Raw genomic sequence first — 25,955 nt, 5'->3', positions numbered from 1 at the left:
AAACCTGGGTGACCGATCGACAGCACCTCAAGAGTCTGGAGAGGTACCACAAACGATGCCTCGGGAAGATCCTTCATCTCAAGTGGCAAGATCACCGCATTAGCGCCAGCATCCTTGCTAAAGCAAATGTTACCAGCATTGAAGCAATGATCCTCATTCACCAACTACGCTGGGCTGGACATTATGTGCAGATGCCAGACTCTTAGCCCCCAAAACAAGTCCTCTACTCTCAGCTCAGACAAGCTGGGAAGAGCAAGCTACCAACTGACCTCAATGGCACCATATCTCCACCAGGCAGCGGCCCACTTTGAGGAGAAGTGCCTTGCCCTTGAAGCTGAAGAGAGAGAGAAAGAAGGAAAAAGAAATAACTTTCTCCCAGCAGGCTGCTGGCCTGCCACAAAATGTCTATCTACTGCGGGCAAATTTGCAGTTCCACGGTCGGACTCCTGAGTCATCTCAGGACCCATATGTAAATCCATGGTAGAGAACATCCTCGAATCAAGGGATCGCCAATCGATTGCCAATCAATCATTTAGGGTCACAGAAGAGGTTTTTTTGTGAATGGGTGACACCTTAGGGCCAAATTGAGACTCTCCTGACTCACCCTGGTGAGTCAATGGAACTATTGATGCAAATAACTACTCATCAATGTGAATACGAGGTTCACAATCAGACAGAGACCAGCGCAACTCATGCTTTTTTAAAGTACACAGTGGAATGTGTTTCTGATTATTTTCAGCAAAGACAGTCTTTGCATTGCCTGTAAGTATAGTAATTAGTAGGGCCAACCAGCCTTAAGATGATAATACTTACTGGGCTGATGAAATACCATCAAGACAGCAACCTTAATTTCTAACCAGGCCTCAATATTTATGTGGTACTTTACCAACCGAAGAACTAAAAAATAAAGCTTGCTGTATTATAAATTAGCAACATTCCACGTCTTAAAACAACTCGAGGGGGAGGAGGTTTGGACAAAATTGTTCAAAATTGTAATTTAGGGTTTTGACTCCAAATCTTAGTAAGTATCTTAGTATTTTTCTCCATTTAAAAAGTTTACTGGAGGAGAGGATACTGTTGCAATTGACTGTAAATAATACACCATATTCTCAGAATCTGTTGGAAGGTTCAATCCAGATGGCTGACATAATCTATTATCCCTTCCTGTGCATAGTTTTTAAGTAATGAGAAACATCTTCACCCTTAGAGTTACACCCAAACCCTACCTCTATCTCTACAAAAGCATATAATTACTTACAAATTGAAAATATTTTAGATACTCAAGGTATCTACAAACGTCCACAGTCTTAACACCACGAGGGCTCAAGGAAACAAGAAACCAAAGTGTTGGTTCAAATGATGTTGCAGGACCAGCGTGAAATCCATAGACTAAACAAAGTCATAAGAGTGAATCTCACCTATTCCTGTCTATGTTTTGTGACTCCTTGCTGACCAGGCCTTATGCTGGTTTGGAGGGACCAGCCTCTGTGAATAAGTCCATAGAGATTCTGAGCTCCACTGAATAAAGCCATCACTGCTTGGAAGGTGTCCAAGCAGGGCTCAGGATCTTATGCTCTATATATTTTAAGGCATTATTTTAAGTGATAGCAGACAAATGAGGTATTTTTGAAGAAACAAAAGGTAGGAATCCTCAGGCTGAATGACTATGGAAAGGAGAGCCAACAGATTACATTTGGGGGAAGTGAGGAAGGGGTTAATGTTGAAAATGGAGGGGTTCAGGAGGATTTAATAACCCTAGAGAGCCTGTTTAGAAATATTAGGGGAGTACACAGGGTGTAGCATAGCGAGCATGACCTAAAGGAGTTCTCTTTTGAAGGTACAGTGCCCCAGCTTTGAGGCAGCCCTTATCAAATGTTTCCCACTTCACCTTGAGTCTGCTGAAGAGGCTAGTTTGTGAGGACATTGGTCCCAACTGTCTTGCCTTGGTATATTGTGTGTATTCTCCATTCTGTCCCTCTAAACAGAGGGCCCCAAAATGGGGAGGATGCCACTGACTTCATTAGGAGCAGCATCTGACCATACCATAGTGAGTGTCAGTTTTTCTGTGAAGCAAAGGAGTGAAAAATGGGGACATTCAGTGTAGGTAATATTAACAAAATCCAAATTAGCTAGCATAGGCAGGCTAAACGGGAACTAAAGAGAAAAAATAAAAAGCACATAGCTATTAGTTATATATATATATTAAAAATAGATCTGAAGCAAGAAGGTCATATATAAGCCTGTGAGTAAGACCATGCAAACTGCCTGGAGCGAAGGAGGCAATTAAAAAGACAATGTAGCTGTGGTGAAGTTAAATAGTTTGTTGAATCAGTCTTCTCTAGTATGGATAATGAGGGGGAAATTCCCCAGTGAACAACTTCTAGGTAATCAAGGCATAGCAATGGCAGAGAGAAAGATGTCTCTAAGGAAGAGGGTTGGAACAACTAAAGAAACTTAATAGCAGCAAATCCTCAGGGCTTGATGTTGTTGTTAAAGGAAGTACAAAATATAATAATTATAAGATAGCAGAGCTACTAACAAGTATGTAATCTACCTTAACAGAACAGGAGAGGTGCCTGAGGATCAGAGAATTGCTACTGTGGTGCCTATCTTTAAAAAGAGAGTAAAACCCACCCTGGGAGTTATAGAGTAGGGAGCAAATTAGTTGACAGTAAAGTCATTAAAGACACATTAATAAACTGCTTGGATGAATCTACACTAAAAAGCACAGGATTTACCATCCTCAGTCAGACCATCTAGCTTGGTGCCCTGCCTTTGACAGTGATCTCAATCTTCCAAAGGAAAATCAATCCCTTACATAATATATCTAGCCAACTATGGATGTGAAGGAAGGGGAAATTACTTTCTGCCCTCTGCAGGTGATCCATTCACACCCTAGAAAAGGAGATTATGTCTCCTTTTAATGATCTTTCCTGGAATAGGTACAAATATCATTAGTATTCATGAAATTATCCAGCCCATCTTACAGCAACTGCCAATTATTCAACTCTTGACATGCTGTCGCATTGAATCCCACCAGGATGACTATGTACTTCAAAAAGTTGTAGCTTCTCATTGTTCCAAATTGGCTGGTTCAGTAGCTGTTCCTCCTGCTGTTTCTGGGGGAAGGAAAACCAACTATCTGCTCCTCTCCCTGGCAAAGAGTAATGGATTGTTACTCACAAAAAAATCCAGGCCAGCCCACCTATACCCTATATACGCTCAACGCGTGACCCAATCAATTTAGGTCCCCCACCCTTTCCCTTCCAAGGGCTCAGGGTGTAAGGTGCCTGTCCTTACCCATGGGGCTCAGGAAGAAAGTCAATTTAAGTACCTGCCCATTTCCTCAGGGCTCAGGGCTTTACAGGTCTGCGGGACCTTTTCCCAGTGAGAGAGCCTTACACAGCTGTGCTCTAAACATCTATTTATTAGCAACACACATAGAATACATATACCAAGCAAATCTCTTATGCTCACCACTCCCAATATACAGACAAAATTCACCTGATGGCCAGTCAGTATCCTCTTGTCTGGAGTTCCGGCGATGCCTCTGCACATCACGGTAGTGCAGAGGGGTCAGAGTTCTAGCAGCTTGATGTTAAATTCCAATCCGGAGATGGTTCTCAAAGAGCTTTTTTTTTTTTTTTTTTTTTTTTGGAGGGGGGGAGGGTTTACATCATATAGGCAAAACTAGCTACCTCCTTTAACTTTACTAAACCTATCACATTATTCAGTTCCCCTAGGTAACCAAATTTAACCAATCACATACTGACATCTATGTTTTCTCCTCCCTGCTCAACTCTTTTTATATTTTATCTCTCATGCCCAAATTGTAACTTATGACCTTCTTTGTTTGTGCAGATGGTCAGCTTAAATTCACTGGTCAGAGCTTATCGTATCTATTTTACCAATTCTTTCTGTTTCTTCCCTAAACTTCCCAGCACCTGGGTGTCTCTACTTTACAATCCTTAGTGTTATAACTCTTGTTAGGGGCATTCCTGAGGTGGGGGCACCTTAGCAGCAGTGGAGCATTTCCCCCCCTTAATTTTAGTGGTAAAATCATGGAGTTTCACCCAAGACTGGTTTAGTATGGGGTGAGTTAAATCTCAGGCCTACAGTATAACAAACTGCAAGTTTCCATGTCTTTGAGTTTCCTCTCCCCTACTAAACAGTAGGGCATGTAGGGAATGAGAAGGCACTTTGTTAATGCAAATTCATTATTATTTTCTGTAAAGTTTGTTGCAAAACATTGTGTCATGTAATCTATGCAATAACATGTGGGCAGACATATTCATTAGATCATTTCTGGGAGGAGTAACACTGTAAGACAGATTTTTTTTTTTTTGTAAACAAAGTAAAAAATTTCCTCTGACACATACAGGGACTTCTGATTTGCTGTCCAGGTAAGCATACGATTCCAAGGGCCTCTATTTGCTCTTGCATCAGTATAAATCCAGAGTAATTTCATGGAAGTCAAAGAAGTTACAACGATGTAAGTGAGTTAATGAGAGGAGAGCCAAGTGCTAAAATTCATCTTGGTTTTAGTGTTAGCATTATCCTAAACTCTGATCTGTGCCTTTTACCTGTTTGTAGAAAACCTCATGTTATTCTGGAGCAAGCCGATAGTGACAGAAACCATACATAGCCATAAAGCTGGTATTACCCAGTAGACAGTTTAAGAAATAAGGTTCCCATTATCTCATTCTTGCTTGTCACTAGCAAAATCTGGACTATGTGTAAGTAAATATCCTAAAAGGCGCTGGGATGAAAGACAAAGCCTTTGTGTGCGCCTTTAAACCACCATTCCTGGAGCACCTTCCACTTCCACTCCTGCTAGATTAGAGAGTTTTTTAGTGCATTCTGGTATTGTTTACAGCAAAATCCAGAGGTAAATCAAATTCTGCATGTAAAGATTCCATAGTCATTTGCTTGTGCCTGAAACTGCTCATGAGACAGATTCAGTTCATGGTTTGTTGGGCTAGGGTGACCAGATGTCCCGATTTTATAGGGACAGTCCCAATTTTGGGGTCTTTCTTATATAGGCTCCTATTACCCCCCACCCCCTGTCCTGATTTTTCACATTTGCAGTCTGGTCACCCTATGTTGGGCAGAAAAACTGTAAGGACGCTATTATCTACATACAACTATGTGGTATTAAAACAGTTTTTTAGATAAATTTAGATGAAATGCGAAGAGAAACTTCTGAGTGCTGATGAAGAAACAGGGCTTTAGAAGGTCATCACCACTATAATGTTTTTCTTTTTAGCCACTGTTTATAGCGCTCTCATCTCAGACTACATTTTCCCTTGGCCAGTTTTGTCCTTTTTTATTTACCAAGCACTGATTTCCCCCCTCCCATATTCTGTGTTTTGAATGAAGCTAAAACATGGTTGTATTTGCATACCAGTAACCTCAGTTTATCTAGCACTTCGTGATTAGGGGCAAATCTGACATGCTCAGAATTGCACTTAACCAGCTCACTCTTCACCCTGCCCCTTTCCTTACCATGGCAGTGTAGAGGGATTATGCCTCGGGCTGTCTTACTTAGCCTTACTCACACTTTTGTCTGGAGCACAACAGTCTTTTTCTGCCCTATTGTGCCCTTTGTAATGATCAAGCCAAAATACAATTTATTGGGCCTGCCAACAGTGGCTCTGTTGAATAATGAAGCGCTGATGTTTTAAAATAAAGCTATTTGGGAATCATAAAATTGTTTCATTTAATTTAATTTACAGGATGGATGAGAAGTTTTAGGTTTCTTTTCATTTCTAGTCATATTTCAGGGTTAAGTGTCAAACTAGTGTGTATGTAAACAGGGGAAATGGCATCACGCTTGCAATTAAACATTAAGGAAGTGTCAATTTTGGAATGTACTAAATGTTGCTTTTACAAAATCTCTCCAGCCACCACAGTTGGTGATGAAGGTTATTTCTGAGATTATGTGGGAGATCCTCATCTACTATGTGTTGGCCTTTCATATTGCTCATTATGAGTGCAAGTTTCTTCCCTGGATGCAACAAACATATGAGTGATTTTAGTGCTGTTGGCAAGGATCTTCCGAGATGAATTTGTCAAGAGCGTCTGAGGTGGAATTTCCATTTAAGGAAGGAAGTTGTCTGAATCACATTTTGCTAAATCTATCCCATATTTGCATGTTTTTATTTTAAGGCACAGCTCTGAGCAGGGGATATTCTGTGCACCATCCTGGCCCAGAAGAAGCTCCAGGAGGCCACTGTGCTTTAGTAAGTTCCTGGGAAGCACAGCAGCTGTGCCACCCCTTAAGGAGTGCACGGGGTATGTGGCATAGCAGGGAAACCTTCCTACGCTTTGTGGGGTGGCCTGCACGTCCAGGACTGCTAGCAGGAGAACAAGGAAAATCTATAGGATTAGGAAAGCCTCTCCAAGAAATTCCAAGTCTTTGTCTTTTTTTCTTATTTCCAATCATTTACATAACCAGAAAAAAAGAGAAATATGGCAGTAAACACAAAGGCATTGGTAGGAGATTTCTACAATACAGGTGAGAATCCCCTTTCCACTGCTGTTTCTTAGCAACAATTACAACAACAAAAAAGCCAGGACTCTTTCCAATACTTTGATGTTGCTATATTTCAAATACTTTTGTCTTACAGAGAGGTTGTTACTTTTAACCACTTCCTGGAAGAGGCAGCTGAGAAAGAGGTCCGTGGGAAAGCCAGGCTCCAACACTTCATTGAGAATCTATTGCAGCGGGTTGATCTGGCTGAAAGACAACTAGAATATTATCAAAATCAGCAGATAATGTGCAATTACAATGTCGTCAATGAACACATGGTAAGCACACAAAATTGTCATCTCATGCAGGGGTTGTCAAACTGTGGACCGGGACCCCAAAGTAGGTCATAACCTTGTTTTAATGGGGTCACCAGGGCTGGTGTTAGACTTGTGGGGCCTGGGGCAAAAGCTCAAGCCCCACCGCTTGGGGCCAAAGCTGAACCAAAGGCTTCGGCCCGGGGCTGCGGGGCTCAGGCTTTGGCTTCAGCCCTGGGCAGCAGTGGGGCTCATGTTGCAACCCCAGGCATGGGTTGGTGAGGCTTGAGCTTTGCACCCCTCCCCCACACACACCCAGGTGACGGTGCTCAGACGGGCTGAGGCTTCAGTCCCGCCTCCTGGGGTTGTGTAGTAATTTTTGTTGTCAGAAGGGGGTCGTGGTGCAATGAAGTTTGAGAACCACTGATCTAATGAATTATACTGTAGTTCACTGCTCCAGGGAAAGTACCTGAATTTCAATGTGAATAGACTCAACAAGACTGAATCATTTAGAAACCAAGCAGATTTGTACTTGTAAAATGTCTGTATTTCTGTGAACTTTTGTTTTATTTGTGTTGTTAAGCTGTTGCTCTACATGGGCAACAAACTGTGCATATGCTGCGTGGTAACTAATAATAGGCGCAGGTCAAGCACTTGTGAATGTTATAGAAACCTGAGAAGTTCTGAGTCGCATCTGAATTTTATTTGAAGCTTTACAATTCTATTTTAATTGTAATGGTAAACAAATTTAAACACAAACCTAAAGTAATGAATTAGATGCGATAATTAAGAGTGGCAGAAGAAAGAGTGCCTTTTGTTTTGTAAATTCACAACTGCCACAAATGACAGCTAAATAGCTACTGCTGGAAACAAAAGCATTACACACCACTCTAAACATTACTAGTAATGGACAGGCAATGCTCCATGTCCATCATTCCTCGATCTCTAGCCGGGACTGATTACAAAGGTATCATTAGTGATGTGGATACCAGCCACATTTAAATTAATGGGAATTAGGCAACGCCCTTTGAGGATCTGGGCCACAGAAATGTAGTACAGGTTACTGAACAGCCAGTAGACGGTAACCCCTACCAACATGGGTTGTATACAAAGCTTTAACCTAGCAGTAGAGTTGAATGGGTAGCTGATATTTTGGTTCAGGAACTGAACTAAAAAATCTCCCCCTCCCAAAAAATTTGAGTTAATTTAAAACCAAAAAACCTGATTTTTTCCAGTTTTTCTTGCCAAAATGAAAAAAAAACAAAATAATAATTTTGGATCAAAAATACTTATGAAACATAACTGAAAAAATGTGTTTTTTGGGGGGCATGTCACCCCTTTTGTTTAAAATACAGCTCAATTTTTAAATAAAACATTGTTTCAAAATGTTTCATTTCAAAAAGGTCCAAACTAAACCTTATGACTTTTTAAAAAATAATTTCAAATTTTTTGGCTGAAACTATGTGCCAAATTTGATGCAAATTCAAAAATGTTTCGCTCCTCCCTCCCCCCCAATGCATTTTTGGGCAAATTTACTATTTGCAGAAAAATGTCACTTATCTCTACCTAGCAGTGAAAAACTCACTTATGACTTTGGCTGATGTAGCCATAAATGTAGCTGCACTGTACATATATTTATGCAGAGAATTAAGAATTTCACTATTTTTTTTAAAGATTTCAATGCCATCCAGTTGTGTGGCTGAGGGAGCAACACATACAGAAGCTCAGTTCATTCCAACCCCATTCCTTCCCTACCACTCAGACAGACTTCATTATTCCTCACTTTCTCCTTCCCATCTTTGGCTACTGCTGTCCTTTTCCTCTCTTCTCTATGATTGCCATCATTTGCTGAAAAGAAAATGCAGGCAATCTTAAGGGTATGTCTACACTACGAGAGTAGTTCGATTTTACTTAAAGCGAATTTGTGGAACCGATATTACAAAGTCAAACGTGTGTATCCACACTAAGGACATTAATTCGACTTTGTGAGTCCATACTAACGGGGCAGCGTTGACATTGGAAGCGATGCACTGTGGGCAGCTATCCCACAGTTCCCACAGTCCCTGCTGCCCATTGGAATTCTGGGTCGAGCCCCCAATGCCTGCTGGGGCAAAAAAATGTGTCGAGGGTGGTTTTGGGTAACTGTCGTCATTCAACCGTCACTCCCTCCCTCTCTCCGTGAAAGCGCCGGTGGGCAATCAGTTCGCGCACTTTTCTGGTGATTGACAGCGCGGACACCACAGCACTGCGAGCATGGAGCCTGCTGCGATCATCGCTGCAGTTATGGCCATTGTCAACACCTCGCACCTTATCATCCACCTTTTTCAGAGGCAGATGCTGAGAAATCGGGCGAGGAGGCTACGGCAGCGCGGTGAGGACATTAAGTCTGAGAGGGGCACAGACCTGTCACAAAGCACGGGACCCCGCGCCGTGGACATCATGGTGGCAATGGGTCATGTTGATGCTGTGGAACAGCGATTCTGGGCCTGGGAAACAAGCACGGCCAGGTGGGACCGCATAGTGCTGCAGGTCTGGGATGAATCACAGTGGCTGCGAAACTTTCGGATGTGTAAGGGAACTTTCCTGGAACTTTGTGAGTTGCTGTCCCCTGCCCTGAAGCGCAAGGACATCCGGATGCGAGCAGCCCTGACTGTCCAGAAGCGAGTGGCCATAGCCCTCTGGAAGCTTGCAACGCCAGACAGCTACCGATCAGTCGCGAACCAATTTGGAGTGGGCAAATCTACCGTGGGGGTTGCTGTGATGCAAGTAGCCAACGCAGTCGTTGAGCTACTGCTCTCAAAGGTAGTGACCCTGGGAAACATGCAGGTGCGATGGGATTCCCAAACTGCGGTGGGGCTATAGATGGAACTCACATCCCTATCCTGGGACCGGCCCACCAGGCCAGCCAGTACATTAACCGAAAGGGCTACTTTTCAATGGTGCTGCAAGCTCTGGTGGACCATAGGGGACGTTTTACCAACATCAACGTCGGATGGCCGGGCAAGGTTCATGATGCTCGCGTTTTCAGGAACTCTGGTCTGTTTAGACGGCTGCAGGAAGGTATTTACTTCCCGGACCACAAAATAACTCTTGGGGATGTGGAGATGCCTATAGTCATCCTCGGGGACCCAGCCTACCCGCTAATGCCCTGGCTCATGAAGCCTTATACAGGCGCCCTGGACAGTGAAAAAGAACTGTTCAACTACCGGCTGAGCAAATGCAGAATGGTGGTGGAGTGTGCTTTTGGACGTCTGAAGGGGAGATGGAGAAGCTTACTGACTCGCTCTGATCTCAGCGAAACCAATATCCCCATTGTTATTGCAGCTTGCTGTGTGCTCCACAATCTCTGTGAGAGCAAGGGGGAGACCTTTATGGCGGGGTGGGAGGTTGAGGCAAATCGCCTGGCTGCTGATTACGCCCAGACAGCCGGGCGATCAGAAGAGCACAGCGGGACGCGCTGTGCATCCGGGAAGCTTTGAAAGCTAGGTTCCTCAGTGAGCAGGGTAACCTGTGACTATTAAGTTTGTTTATTCAGAAGCTGAGCCTGCCCCCGTTTCTTTACCCAGTTAATGTTGACTATCCTCTCCAGTTACCAACCCCCTTCCCCCCCTTCCAACACACCTTTAAAAATAAAATAAATGGAACTTTGTTCATTAACACCGGTTTTTTTATTAAGGATTTCGCGGTAAAGTGTTGAAACTGGGACGCAGACTGTGGTGGGGAGCGGGTGTAGTGATGGAAAGGACGCTTCTAAACTCGAGGAATGACAGGCTCCTGCTCCTACAGCGGTCCGCAGTGGTGGACTGGTTGTTTCAACGGAGCCTGCCACCCCTCCTTTTCGGGACTCTGTGTGGGGGGGCTATGTGACTTTGTGGAGGGGGAGGGCGGTTACAGATCCCCTGCTGCGTGGCTCTGTCATCCAGGCTAAGGACCGCTGCATAAGATCTGTAACCGCCCTCCCCCGCCACAAACTCACATAGCCCCCCCACACACAGAACATGAAAACCACCTCCCAGACTGACCAGGGTGCCTAGTGATCGCAATGTGTGTGTGACCTTCTGCTGAACCTGCTCCCGTGTCTGTACCCTGGTAAAGGTGACTGTCCTCTCCAATTACCAACCCCCTTCCAACACACTCTCCTCTAAAAGAACATGACAGAAACAGTAATTAACAGAAACGTATTTTTTATTAACAACTACACAGTTAGGGGATGAAACTGGGACGGGGGCTTGGGTGAGGTGCTTTTGGAGTGAAGGAAAGGACTTATCAAATCTTTGGGAATGAGAGCCTTCTGTTAGTTGAGCAGTCTGCAGGGGTGGAGTGACTGTTTTCACGGCCCCTGCCCCCCCTCCTTCTTGGGACTTTGGGTGAGGGGGGGATGGGACTTTGTGGCGGGGGAGGGCGGTTAGAGATAGGATGCAGCGGGGCTCTGTCCTCCTGCCTCCGGTCCTGCAGGACATCTACAAGGCGCCGGAGCGTGTCCGTTTGCTCCCTCATTAGTCCAAGCAGCGTTTGAGTCGCCTACTGGTCTTCCTGCCGCCACCTGTCCTCCCGTTCGCTGTGTGATCGCTGGTATTGCGACATGTTCTCCCTCCACTGGGTCTGCTCTGCCGCCTCGGCTCGGGAGCAGCCCATAAGTTCTGAGAACATCTCGTCCCGTGTCCTTCTCTTTCGTCGCCTGATCTGCGCCAGCCTCTGGGAGGGGGATGCCGGGGTAGCTCGGGAGACACTCGCAGCTGTGGGATGGGAAAAAGGGAGTGAATTCCTCAGAAAGATACAGTTTTGCGAACAATGAATATAGTCTCTGTGAACAAGACCATGCACATTACCTATCACATGCGCACTCAGTACAAGGTAGAATTTTCGGCCTTCCCATTGAGTGCCTGGGGTCTTGCTGTACAGATCACAGAAGCGGGGCCGGACAACGGAATTCGGCTAGCAGGCGGACATGGTAAGCCGTAGACTTTTGGCTGCTTAAAGCTTAATTTATAGCAGTGTCCTCCTTTCACGTTCCAAGCAATGCTCCTAGCGTTGGCCAGTTCCTGCTGCCGGCAATCCGGCCAGCATGCCCCTGTCCCACCCCCCTCGTGGCTGTCCCCGGGAAAGATCACTGAATGCTGCCTCTGTCACGCCTCCACCACGTGGCTGTAAACGGCCGGTTACAGTTATGTAAAGGAACAGGCAATCAGTCCCAATACTAACATTCCCCTAATTCACAGCAGGTCACCATGAGTGATATCACTCTGATGAGGATTTCGGAGACAGAGAAAGAGCGCATGCTTCATGAATGCCAGCAAGCACCAGGGCCGTATGCCGCCATGCTTTGCGAGGCAATGATCCCGGAGTACTTGCTGCTAGCCTGGCGTGGAAAAGTTTCCTACCATGGAGGACGCAATAAGGCCGCTCTCCCCAGGAACCTGATGCAAAGGCTTTCAAATTACCTCCAGGAGAGCTTCGTGGAGATGTCCCAGGAGGATTTCTGCTCTATCCCCGGACATACAGATAGAATTTTCCAGTAGCTGCACTGGCAAGGAATAGAAAATAAAGCGCCTAGGGCAAACTAATCATGAAAAACCCATTGTTAAGATATTACTATTCTGTTCAAAATAAATGTTTAAAACACTTACCTACTGATGTTTCCCCTGAATCACGGTCTGGGTTACGGCCTTGGGAGGGTTGGTAGGGGATCTCCGTGAGGGTGATGAAGAGATCCTGGCTGTCAGGGAAATCAGCGTTGAAAGCGCTGTCGACTGCCTCGTCCTCCTCATCTCCTTCCTCATCTTCCCCGTCCGCGAACATCTCCGAGGAAGCAGCCGTCAACAATACCCCATCGTCAGAGTCCACGGACAGTGGTGGGGTAGTGGTGGCGGCCGCACCTAGAATGGAATGCAGTGCCTCGTAGAAACGGCATGTCTGGGGCTGGGATCCGGAGGTCCGTTTGACTCTTTGGTCTTCTGGTACCCTTGTCTCAGCTCCTTGATTTTCACACGGCACTGCGTTGCATCCCGGCTGTATCCTCTCTCCCTCATGGCTTTGGAGATCTTCTCGTAGATCTTCGCATTCCGTTTTTTCGATCGCAGCTCCGAAAGCACGGACTCATCGCCCCACACAGCGATCAGATCCAAGACTTCCCGATCAGTCCATGCTGGGGCCCTCTTTCTATTCTGAGATTGCATGGTCACCTCTGCTGGAGAGCTCTGCATCGTTGCCAGTGCTGCTGAGCTCGCCACGATGTCCAAACAGGAAATGAGATTCAAACTGGCCAGACAGGAAAAGGAATTCAAATTTTCCCGGGGCTTTTCCTGTGTGGCTGGTCAGAGCATCCGAGCTCGGACTGCTGTCCAGAGCGCCAACAGAGTGGTGCACTGTGGGATAGCTCCCAGAGCTATTAGCGTCGAATTACATCCACACTAACCCTAATTCGACATGGCCATGTCGAATTTAGCACTACTCCCCTCATCGGGGAGGAGTACAGAAATCGATTTAAAGAGACCTCTATGTCGAAATAAATAGCTTCGTTGTGTGGACGGGTGCAGGGTTAATTCGAGTTAACGCTACTAAATTCGACATAACCTCCTAGCGTAGACCAGGCCTTAGAGAAGAGAGGAAAAGGACAGCAGTAGCCAAAGATGGGAAGGAGAAAGTGAGGAATAATGAAATGTCCATCTGCCCTTTTACTGAAAGGTCTTGCCTTTGGGACAAATAGCCGATATAATTTTTTCCATTAATAACCACTACTATTACTTTGAGTCAGTAATTTCCCTCTAATATACTACATTTGTGTGGCAAGCTTCATCTACAAGAATTCCAAAGGACTTTTGACATTTAAACGGATACAGAGGACAAACTGTACCTAGAATGGACTTCATCCATCATGGAAATGCAGCCACGTTAGGTGAAAAAAGCAACTACTGTTTGTCTGCACACAGTGCTTAAAGGCAGTTTAAGGGCAGAAAGCAAAGGTCACCTTAACTTGAAATAGAAGGATCTTTTGGTAGGTACTGAAATAACATGAGAGTAGAAATTTGGTATGGAAACCAAGCTGATATCTCAGAAAGTGCTGAGAGATCTTTAAAGAAGACTATGGGTAAGAACCTTTGTTTTAAATTGCATCTGAAAGAGTACTTCCAATAGCACAGTACCTTTTAACAGCATACTGATCTATTGTCTCATGGAGGGAGCACTGCCTTCTGAATCAGCTGCACTACCAAACGCTGACCAGCCTGACCTTCCTGAGTTCACCAAGTTACCACAGAAACCAACGTGGTGTGACTACAGGCACGCTCATCCTAATAGACTCAAAAGCCAATGGAAATCAGATCAAAACTCCAACAGAAAAAAGTGTAAAAAAATACAGGGGTGGAGGAAGGATTTAGTGGACCAATAATTATTTTTAAATGCTGAATTTGGGAGACAAATTTATTTCAGGATCAAACTTTCAGCTGTGGACACTAGTTTTTTGTGAGTATATTAGACAATTAGAAATCTAAACACTCACTACAAATGTGCTAATAGTTGTGCAGGAGACAAAATTTATTGTGTAAGTTTACAGGCTGTGTCAACAGTAAATGCCTTCAAAGTCATTTGTCCTCAGGCTTGTCTTCACTACCCGCCTGGATCGGCGGGTAGAAATCGATCTCTCGGGGATCGAATTATCGCATCTCGTTGGGACGCGACAATTGATCCCCGAATCGACGCCCGTACTCCACCAGCGCAGGTAGGAGTAAGCGCCGTCGACGGGGGAGCCGCGGCGGTCGATTTGCCGCCGTCCTCACAGCGGGGTAAGTCGGCTCGGATACGTCGAATTCAGCTACGCTATTCGCCTAGCTGAATTTGCATATCTTAAATCGATCCCCCCCCCCAGTGTAGACCTAACCCTCTTGATTCTAAGAGCGTTATTTTCTTTTTGAAATGTGTGTTGTCCAAAAGTTGTTACCATCTGATGGCTTTTAGCCATAGCTGGTGTCCTATGTGAAATGATTATTTGGTGTCTTAGTCCCCTTCTCAGTGAACAACAGTGATTAGTGACAGGTTTCAGAGTGGTAGCCATGTTAGTCTGTATCAGTAAAAACAATGAGGAGTCCTTGTGGCACCTTAGAGACTAACAAATTTGGGCATAAGTTTTCATGGGATGTAACCCACTTCATCAGATGAATGGATTGGAAAATACAATAAGCAGGTATAAATATACAGCACATGAAAAGATAGGAGTTGCCTTACCAAGTGGGGGTTCAGTGCTAACGAGGCCAATTCAGTTAGGGTGGATGTGGCCCATTCTCAACAGTTGACAAGAAGGGGTGAATATCAACAGTGAGAAAATTATTTTTTGTAACCCAGCCACTCCCAGTCTTTATTCAGGCGTAATTTGATGGTGTCAAGTTTGCAAATTAATTCCAGTTCTGCAGCTTCTTGTTGAAGAATGGCAACTTTTAAGTCTGTTATTGAGTGTCCAGGGAGATTGAAGTGCTCTCCTACTGGTTTTTGAATGTTACAATTCTTGATGGCTGATTTGTGTCCATTTATTCTTTTGCGTAGAGACTGTCCGGGTTGGCCAATGTACATGGCAGAGGGGCATTGCTGGCACATGATGGCAGATATCACATTGGTAGATGTGCAGGTGAACAAGCCCTTGATGGTGTTGCTGATGTGGTTGGGTCCTATGATGGTGTCCCTTGAATAGATATGCAGACAGAGTTGGCAACAGGGTTTGTTGCAGGGGTTGGTGTTTCTATTGTGTGGTGTGTAGTTGCTGGTGAGTATTTGCTTCAGGTTGGGGGGCTGTCTGTAAGCGAGGACTAGCCTGTCTCCCAAGGTCTGTGAGAGTGAGGAATCATCCTTCAGGATAGGTGGTAGATCCTTGATGATGCGCTGGAGAGGTTTTAGTTGGGAGCTGTAGGTGACGGCTAGTGGCGTTGTTACTTTCTTTGTTGGGCCTGTCCTGTAGAAGGTGACTTCTGGGTACCGTTCTGGCTCTGTCAATCTGTTTCTTCACTTCTCCAGGTGGGTACTGTAGTTTTAAGAATGCCGGATAGAGATCCTGTAGGTGTTTATCTCGGTCTGAGGGATTGGAGCAAATGCGCTTGTATCTGAGGGTTTGGCTGTAGACAATGGATCATGTGATGTGGTCTGGATGAAAGCTGAAGGCATGTAGGTAAGTATAGCGGTCAGTAGGTTTCCGGTACAGAGTGGTGTTTATGTGACCATCGCTTATTTGTACTGTAGTGTCCAGGAAGTGGATCTCTTGTGTGGACTGGGTCACTACAAAAAATAATTTTCCCTCTGTTGATACTCACACCTTGTCAACTGCTGGGAATGGGCCACATCCACCCTAATTGAATTGGCCTCGTTAGCACTGACACCCTCCCACCCCACACTTGGTAAGGCAACTCCCATCTTTCATGTGCTGTATATGTATACCTGCTTACTGTATTTTCCAGTCCATGTATCTGATAAAGTGGGTTATATCCCACGAAAGCTTATGCCCAAATAAATTTGTTAGTCTCTAAGGTGCCACAAGGACTCCTCATTGTTTTTAGTGATTAGTGAGCAACACAAATACCACCCCAACCTTTGGCACTAATTGGCTCCCCATTAGCAATTTCAGTAGCAAGATCAAAGAATGAATGAACATGGAAATGGAACTCCCAGGGCATCAATGAGAGTCAAGCACATTGGTTGGACAATAGCAGGGAGACATGGCCTGTCATTGCTGTCTATTTTTAAAGATCTTCAGAGCTGTCAATCTGGCACCTTTCAGAAGCACTAAAATTCACATTAATATTTGGAAAGGAAAGTGTTTAATTTGGGGCTGCAGGCAGGCAATGTTGGTAGATATTGGGAGTTGTAACAGTGTATTGTACTTAAATTCAGTCATGGACAGATCATTGATTGGAAGGGCATGAGAGATCACAGTAGAACTCCTGTGAATTGAGGAATTGCAAAATGGACAAAATGTGATCCAGGAAGCTGGTGCAATGCCACCCAGATGCATAAAACCATTCCCCGACCCCAGCAGAGAATGTTTTCCTCTCCAGTTTTCTTTAGGCCCCATTCCTATACAGTGCTCAAACTTCAGAGCATTGTGCTGCAGGTAGGGTTGAAGGTAAGGGAGAGGAAAGCAAAAATTGTGGATCTTTGTTATTCTTTGCTAATATTTAACTCGGGTTTTGCCACAAAACTCTTGCAATGCAAAAGTTGGGATTTTGGCATGGCTCTTTGGCCTGCTATTTGGGGGGATAAAGTCAGACTATTTGAAAACACTGGTCAGGAAGACTTATTGCTTGAGTAAAATGTGTCAATCCTTTCATCTTGCCATATGGCCTGATGCTGCAGTCCTTACTCAAGCAAAACTCCCTTTGACAGTCTTGCTTGAGTAAGGACTGTAAGAATGGCTCAGACTGACTGTGTATGATTATCCCATGCAGAAAAACAGATAATTCTGAGACTGGAAACCCTGCCCCCTCCAGTGAATGCTGCTCTTGGCATAGCTGAGAATGTAGCTTAGAGAGTTTTAGTTGTTCTTGTAGAATAAATATATTTTGGCAAAATTAAAGGTTGTGAGGAAAAATTTATTTAATCCAGTTTAATGGGGAACAATGGCTTATTAATTATCTTGAACACAATAATTACTTCTCATTGTATCTAGACTGTATAATCAAATGTGAAGTACCTACAGTCAGCCCTTGCTATTCTTCTTTAGCAATTTACTTTGATTATAGTTACAATAAAAAAAATTGTAAATACCTGCTGGTAAATGAACTAACAAGGCATGCATAATTACAAGATTTAAGATTATTTATTAAATTGGAAGAGTTGTTAGTAGGAAAAGAAACAAAGAATTTTTTGTTTAAATGTTCCTAGTAGTGAAAGAAGGGAAAGATGGAAATATGATTCTGCATACTGAATATACAGAATTGTTTTTGTAACTAGAATAGTTTAAAAATATTCCACTATTGCACTTCAGTCATTTTAAATTTGGCTTTAAATTTTAATTGAATTAAAAATATGAGCAACTGGACTAAAATATACAGCTGGAAGATAATTTCATAGCCTTTGGGCTGGTCTACACTGTGGGGGGGGGTGTCGATCCAAGATACGCAACTTCAGCTACGAATAGCGTAGCTGAAGTCGAAGTATCTTGGATCGAATTACCTGGGGTCCACACGGCGCGGGATCGACGGCCGCGGCTTCCCCGTCGACTGCACTACCGCCGCTCGCTCTGGTGGAGTTCTGGAGTCGAAGGTGAGCGCATTCGGGGATCGATATATCGCGTCTTAACGAGACGCGATATATCGATCCCGGATAAATCGATTGCTACCCGCCGATATGGTGGGTAGTGAAGACGTACCCTTAGATTGCATGGCCTCAAGATGAGAGAATAACAGTGGCTTAACTAAGGAGATTAGGTGGGTGAGGTAATATTTTTTATCGAAACAACTTCTGTTGTTGAGAGAGAAGCTTTCAAGCCACACAGAGCTCTGCTTCAGGTTTGCAAATTACACCTATAGTTGCAGTGTACACATAGCTAAAAGTGACCAGATGACCCAAAATATGGGCTTTGCATTTAAAAAGAAATCCTTTTATTTGTTTCCAAACAAACTGTTATTAAGCTATGACAAACGTCCAATAACTACTTCTTTTCTTCCACTACAAATACTGGGCTACATGCTAACAATATGTAGAATTTAGTGCATAGGGGTTAGGAAGCACTGCAAGTTTCCACCTGTTGAATTTCCTAACTTTGAGGAGGACAAAATAAATCTCTCTTCTTTCCCCTCAACCCCTAGAGCAGGCAATGAGTTCTACCTCTTAACATACTGATGTCCTGAAATCTGTGTAGTCTAGGGGTGCCCCTGACTGAGGTTAAAGTTAAACACATGTGTAGATCTTTGCAGGATCAGAGCCTTAGATATACGTTGTTTTTTATAGATATTGATTTAAATGACCGAAGACCACTGTGTATAGGTGGCATGTGAGTTTTTCGTTTGGGGAGGCTACACCCAGGAGCATCAGAAGCTCCCTAGAAGTGGGGGGGCCACAGGAGCCCAGACAGTTCCCCCTGCTTCCCCGCTCTGGCCCTCTCCCTGAGGCCTCCCCCCGCCACTCGCTCCTCTAAGCCCCCCACCACCATCCGTCAATCGCCCTTAAGGCACGAAAAAAGTGGGAAGGCTTGTGTATGTCATTTCATTTTGCTATTATCTTCATTTATCTATATGTCCTCCCCTTTTTTTCCTGCCTTAAGGGTAAATGACAGACTGGAGGGGGCGGAAAGGAGCGAGCAGGAGGCAGGGCCTCAGGAGAAGAGGAGCCGGGGCGGGAAGGGGTGGAGCAGCATGGAATGGTGGTGGTGCCCCCCCGCCGCCGCCACTTCGAGGGAGCTTCCGGTGCTCCTGCTCCCAAGGCACAAAGGCGGCAGGCAGGCATGCCTCCAAAGGGAGGTGACTCACCTCCATCATTTGCCCCCTACATAGCCAGTCTTTTTTATTTTAGGGAGGCTTAGCCTCTCTAAGCCTCTTATACGCACCACTCATGTCACTATGATATTTGCTCATAATATGAACATTTCTGTTTTTTTTCCAGTTTACAGACCTCTCATCAAATAAGAAACCCAGATGCCTGTATGTATGTCATTTCATTTTTCTATCATTTAAACATGCTTGCATTTTAACATGCTTACATTTCTGCGTATGCTGTATAACCCTGATCCTAAGTCCATTACACTGACTTCCATGGGCTTTGGAGCAGGTCCTATATTTGATGATATATATGCATTTTGCATAATAAAGGAAAACCAGGTGTTTTGCTAAATTAAAAATAAAATATTTTATTCAAGAAAAAATAGAATCCTTTTGTGCCAATAAATTACTGCTTCCTGTTTGACCGTATGAGGTTTTCACAAAGTTTGAATCTACTAAATGAACACATACTAAGTTTCAGATGAAAATGTCTTTAACATTCTGTCATGGACATTCTTGAGTACCGTATGCGGGAGATTTATACTTGCCATTTAGGTCAGATTTTTTTTTAAAGGGGGCACAACTTAAAAATACCATATTATGAACAAAATTTCCTGACCTATAGTATGTGACTAAAACAGCTTCAGTTTTTAAAATCAAATTTAAAAATGCAACTTACACCTCTACCCTGATAGAACGCTGTCCTCGGGAGCCAAAAAAATCTTACCATGTTATAGGTGAAACCACGTTATATCGAACTTGCTTTGATCCGCCGGAGCGCGCAGCCCTGCCCCCCCGGAGTGCTGCTTTACCGCGTTATATCCAAATTCGTGTTATATCGGGTCGCGTTATATCAGGGTAGAGGTGTACTTTTCACTTTGTTTATTTTTTAATTTCTTAGCTTGGACAATGAAAATTATTGGAATCAGTTTCACTTTTGCTGATAGTGTAGGAATTATTCATTAACAGTGCAGGAGTTGGTGATTTTTGTGTTGGTTTTTTAACAATTTATTCCATTCGAAGTTTTTCTAAAAAATCATGAAACATTTCTCTACTGGTTTTAGATTAGTAAAAACAAACTTTTTTCCAAAAACCTAAACTTTGGCCTCTACTTGAGCTGACAGTGTCTCTAAATTTCAGACCCCTATCACTGTTTATATCATTGGAAGAAGTGGGAGAATGCGTGAAATGAAACATGACGTGACACATTCACCTAAGTGGGTATAACTCCACTGGAGTCAATGGAGATGCACCCACTTATGTCAGCATTGTAGAAATAAGACATATCAGGCCCAGTTCAATAAAATTTATGAATTGAAATCAGATGTGGGTAAGTGACCTGGACATGGATAATTGAGGGGATTGGTAACAGCATATACAAGCCACTGGTTTAAAGCAGCACAGGTTAGCAGAATCCAGTAGTTGCCACCATCTGCTGGGATTTCAGTGGCCTATATGAAATAACTTGCAGGTCTTCATCCAGCCACTGATAAGCAGTTGTCCTTATGAAAAACACCATTAGAACGCGCACTGATTAGCACCCCAGCAATCTCAGCAGATAAACCAAGGACTGAATCAGCAGATGGACTGAAATTACCTGCTATTTTATAGAGATGGTTACCACAACCAGAGCTGAGGCAGTATGGGGAAGCTCCTATTGCTGCTATGCCTGTTCTGTGGATGAAGAGATAACTTCAGTTTCCATAACTGTCAAGCCAGCTGTTTTTGAGATCACATTACAAATTAAGTTAAAGGTAAAAGAGTTAAGCAAGCATTATATGCATCAGCTGATTTGACATACTGTATCTCTATAGTTTACTCTCCATAAAACAAATATGTTGGCAATTTGATGAAGCTTCAACTACAAAAGAATTTTCCTACAATATTTTTATTTTTAAAAAGTAGCATTGTGGGTCACTGGTTGTTTAAGCAAGAGAACCAGGTTTGAGTCCCACCAACACTCTGGGAGGAGAATCCTCATTTGGTGTAAGCAGTTATAGCCCCACTGGGCCTATAACATTTTACATCAGTGTCCTACCACCTTATGTCAGAATGTGCTAATAATTAGAGGTGAAACAGAGGATAGGACAGTTGTCAGAACCAACTGTCAAAAGATGTCAAATGCATCTTTTTTGTAATAACTCAGTAACTCTTACTGTACACTATCTCAGCATCTAGCAACACAGACTAGTTCAGAACTGGTTGGTGTGATCTTTTACCATTATGATCTGTTTTAATAAGATAAAAAGTATTTTTAAATACATTGAGGATTTTTTAAGTTAATTTGCCTTCCATATGCACTGAAGTCTATAACCGTGAGGACTGTAAATCATTTGTGTCTGTAACCATGTAGCACCCACCTCTCATGAGAGTCCCTTCTGGTCCGATGTGTCTTCGGTCATTAGCCAGTCCTGGCCCTGGTATTGAGGCATGCCCCCAGGGCTTCCTCCCTGGTTTTACCTTCCTTGGTCTCTTCTGGCCCCAGCTTTCCAGATGGGCCTCTTAAAAGTTCAGCTACCCTTCTGGGGGTTTATCGCTGTCCAATTGTAGGCCACTTCCCCAGTGGTCTGGGGGACCCAGGCCCACCCACTATATCTGATCCCAGCCCAGGGACCCTAAAAATAACAGCCACATGTCCTTTTAATGAAACTGTCTTCATTTCCCTAGGCCACTTCCCCATGGTCTCAGCTTTCACCAATGTTTCACCCTTAGCTCAGGGTTTTTCTGCATTCAGGCCCAGCAGCCAGCCAAGTACTCTTTCTCACTCCCCCAGTACCTGCCCACACTGAATGGTCCCTGATACTACAGTTTCTTTTGGACAGCCAGCAGCACCATGTACACTCCTCTGGTTCCTACAAGGAACTGATTGTGGTCTGCACTGCAGCTCCTTTTTATATGACCCTCCTGGGCCCTGATTGGCTGGTCCCTACAGCCTCCCCCCTGATTGGCTGCTTCTGCGCAGTCTCTCCAGGCTGCTTGGAGGACTTAGCTCCACTGCTCCTTTCCTGGGATGAGTATGGCAGGACCCTGAGGCCTCCACCAGGGGGCCTCTGGGCCTAATCCACCCCATCACAGTGTCATATTAATGTTGGCTGCAATTTTCAAAGTAGCCTAAGAGAATTAAGCACCCAAATGCCCTGTGACCAGCACCATCACTAACTCCAGCAGCAGAGCCTCAGCTGGTGTCTGTTGTCATAACTCCATTGACATTAGTGGAACTATACTAATTTACACCAGCTGAGGATCTGACCCTGCTCTCCTCATTGGTCTCCTCAATTTCTCCACTGTTTGCCTGCCAAAATCTGAAAGCAACTCAACTTGCTGGGGGCAGCCACCTCTCATGTCCATGCTGCTTGAGATTAGGGTTGGGGGGGGATCTACATTCCAGAAACTCTTTACCTTTCACTACCCCTCCTTTGAGATTATGGGGTTCTTTTCTCTGTGAGGTTATCTTCATGAAATTACCTCTAAAGTAGTAATCTTAACAAAAACAAATGTATATTAAAGGAGAGAGAATGGAATTAAAATAAAAATTGTTTGCTAATTTATCTAAATTTGCACTTCTTATAACTTAAACTAGCTATTACAGTGTTGTTGTAGCCATGTCGGTCCCAGAATATTAGAGAGACAAGGTGGATGAAGTAATATCTTTTATTGAACCAACTTCTGCTGGTGAGAGAGACAAGCTTTCGAGCCATACAGAGCTCTTCTTCAGGTCTGGAAAATGTATTCCTAGTGTCACAGCAAAATGCAAGGTGGAACAGATTGTTTAGCATAAGTAGTTAGCACATACTGTGGTCCTCCATGATCCCTTAGGATATGTACTAACTACTTATGCCCACTTCCACCTTGTATTTTGCTGTGAAGCTGGGAGTATCTTTCCCAGTCCTGAAGAAGAGCTCTGTTTGACTCGAAAGCTTATCTCTCTCACCAACAGAAGTTGGTCCAATAAAAGACATTACCTCACCCACCTGGTCTCTTTAAACTAGCTAAGGTATTTTCAGTATAGTTACAGAGAAAACAGAAAAATAAATAGTTTACATCTTGAAAGCAATCTCCTCCCTTTGACTATTTTTGTCAGCTTTCCTTGCTGATTAGATACTCTCCACTGTGAACAGAAATTTCTCTCTTATCAAGCCCTCCATCTGAATCTGTATGTATCCCAGATATACCACCCTTGATCCAAGCCCAGTGCCCTGCTTTCCAAACCAGATTTCTTCAGCTACCTACACTCGCAGTGGGGATTGGCTCACTGCTTTCTCCTGTAAATGGTTTATTAAAGGTACAAAGACGTTTGCTAATGCTTAATAGCAACCCAGTTGAGTTTCGGTGTAGTGCTTTCTAACAGGCAGATTGGCATTTTCCTCATTCCAACCCCCTCTTTTCTGTTGTTATAAACTGTAAATTAGAGACATAGGTCCGATCTGTGTCACACTGTCATTTAATTTCTATGAGGTTTGGACACCTAACTCCCTTTAAAAATATCACCCTTGATATATTTTGTTTTGAATAACATTACTGAGTACAGTAATAATGTGACTGAAATCATACATTGGGATAGGTCTATAATTTGCCTCTGCCTTGAGAACAAATGAGTCAGCTTCACGATGTTATATTTGACAAATACAAACCGCCATATCTTTCAACATCAACCAATTAATTGGTCCAACATACAGTTCCATGAATGCAATGTCTTAAAGCAACAGTCACAGTGACATCTGTAACAATTTTCTGTTCCTATGGACAAGATTTCACACTGGGCTACATTTGAAGGAAAATAAGATTATTTATAGAAAATTTATCTTGCCAGTAGTTTTCTGTACTCTTCCTGCTATTACTGAATCATTTATGTTGGACCTAATCCTCCAGTCATTCGCTGAGCAGAACTCTCACATTGAACGAAGTATTAGGCCATGCTACAGTGTCAAAATGTTTATGGCTAGTGTTCTAAAATTGAAGTTCAAACATAAAAAATATAGCCTGCAACATGGAACTCTGATTAAGTTGGCAATGCTGCTTGGAATTCTATGAATATGGGGTTTGAATTGCATGCATTTGACCAGTTGCACCTTTTTCTAGAAAGGTCTATCAAATGTGCAGTACAGTTTAATGTTCTGTACAATTAATACTATGAGGTTTGCAGAAAGAATAAGATTTGGAAAATGGTAGCCCTTACACAGATTGATTTATGTCAAACCAGCTGTTCTATTCTTCATTTGCAGTATTTGGGTAGACATGTGTTGGTGCCTTACATTGAGTAATACTGTTTTTATAGTATGCATATCTATTGTAAAATGTTTCAATATGATGTAAAAATGGAATTGTCATGGTTTTATTTAATAAAAACGCGACAATATTTTTAAATGTTGGGTTCAAGTTAGAATTTCAGAATAGAGCACCTGGTTTTGCTCTCACTTACAATGGTGTCAACCTGAAGTAGCTCTGTTCAAGTCAATTTACTTCAATAAAGTCACACTAGGCATGAACTAGGACAAACAAAAGAAGGGGGAGGAGGTTGGCTTGTTTATAGGCTTACATTCTTTTTCTTTTCCCCACACCAATTACTTATTACTATTGATCCACACACACCCCAAAAATTCAGAATTAAGGTTAACTCAACAAGCATGATTTAAAAACTAAAACTTCCTCAATTGGTCAGCCAACCAGAGGCTTCAGACTTGAATTTGCAATACTGACTGTCAGCTGGCTTACAAATAAAAGGCAGACAACCCCCAGGGGGATCTGCCAGCACCACAGCAACCAAAGATCCAGCTGAGTTCCCACCACTGAGAAGTCACCGGAGTCCCACTCCCCTCTCTCCACTGCAGTATATGTCATTATTATTATTTAAAAATCAGGGTGAAATTCATCCTTCGCAGAGGGAAGTCCTGTGCACCACTTAAGTCCCTTAAATCCCTTTAAGATGTCAAATTAGGACACGTATGCCTTGTGCTGGCCCGCAGCACATGGACAAATTTCACTCTAAATGAACATGCACTGAAAGTGCATCCGATGATGCACATAGCGTGTTCCAGTAAGAAATGTGAATGTCTATATTTCCTTGGAGTAAAGGGAAACTACTATATGCTAGTCTCAACTCTTACATAACACTCTCCAAAGCAAAAGAACAATTTACAGTTGTCATTCTAAAAATGCTATTTTTACCATGCAATACCCCGGTAGCTGCAAGTGCTCAGCACCTTTAAAAATCAGACCAGTTGCCACCTTTGCAAAATCTGACTGACTTTTTTTTTTTATTTCAGAAGCCGAGGAAATCAGCCTGGTTCATATAATATACCTGATGCAAAACCTCATTCCCTTCAAAAAGGTAGAATGTTCCTAAAGAAAACCAAGGATGAGAAGAACAGCATCCAGCCAGTTATATTCTTCTATGAGCCTGTCGACTGCTCAAGAGAGCTATGGAGGCCACAGAAAAAAGGTGAACCTGTGAGTGCTGCCCGAAAGGTGAATTCAAAATCCAAACAGGGTAAAAAAGGCAAATAGCTACAGTAACAGATTATATTATATAACAACATGCAGGAGCTACTGGCACAAGGCTTCAACAAAACAGATATTGAATCATGTCTGTTAGCTAAGCAGTGTACTTTTTCTTATTCATTTGTTCATGCCATAAAATATTAAATATAAAGATATATAATATATATAGTATGAAAGAATATTTATATTATTTAGTAATTTTGTTTCCATTGGGGG

The 25,955-nt window shown here is 43.3% G+C and overlaps 1 protein-coding gene across 1 annotated transcript in view; it reads left to right on the top strand.

Annotated features, from left to right (window-relative positions):
* The window catches only part of ZNF365 (zinc finger protein 365), a 31,147-nt gene extending 5,402 nt beyond the window's left edge, over positions 1-25,745 (top strand). Inside the window, exons 2-4 of the mRNA XM_065408585.1 lie at positions 6,630-6,810; positions 19,366-19,403; positions 25,505-25,745. Coding sequence (XP_065264657.1) covers positions 6,630-6,810; positions 19,366-19,403; positions 25,505-25,745 — 460 coding nt within the window. The remainder of the gene's footprint in view (positions 1-6,629; positions 6,811-19,365; positions 19,404-25,504) is intronic.
* Positions 25,746-25,955: the final 210 nt, after the last annotated feature.

This window comes from Emys orbicularis, chromosome 7 (assembly GCF_028017835.1).
Source record: "Emys orbicularis isolate rEmyOrb1 chromosome 7, rEmyOrb1.hap1, whole genome shotgun sequence".
NCBI lineage: Eukaryota > Metazoa > Chordata > Testudines > Emydidae > Emys > Emys orbicularis.
Note: the sequence above shows the minus strand (reverse complement) of the source record. Positions and strands in the feature narration are given on the sequence as shown.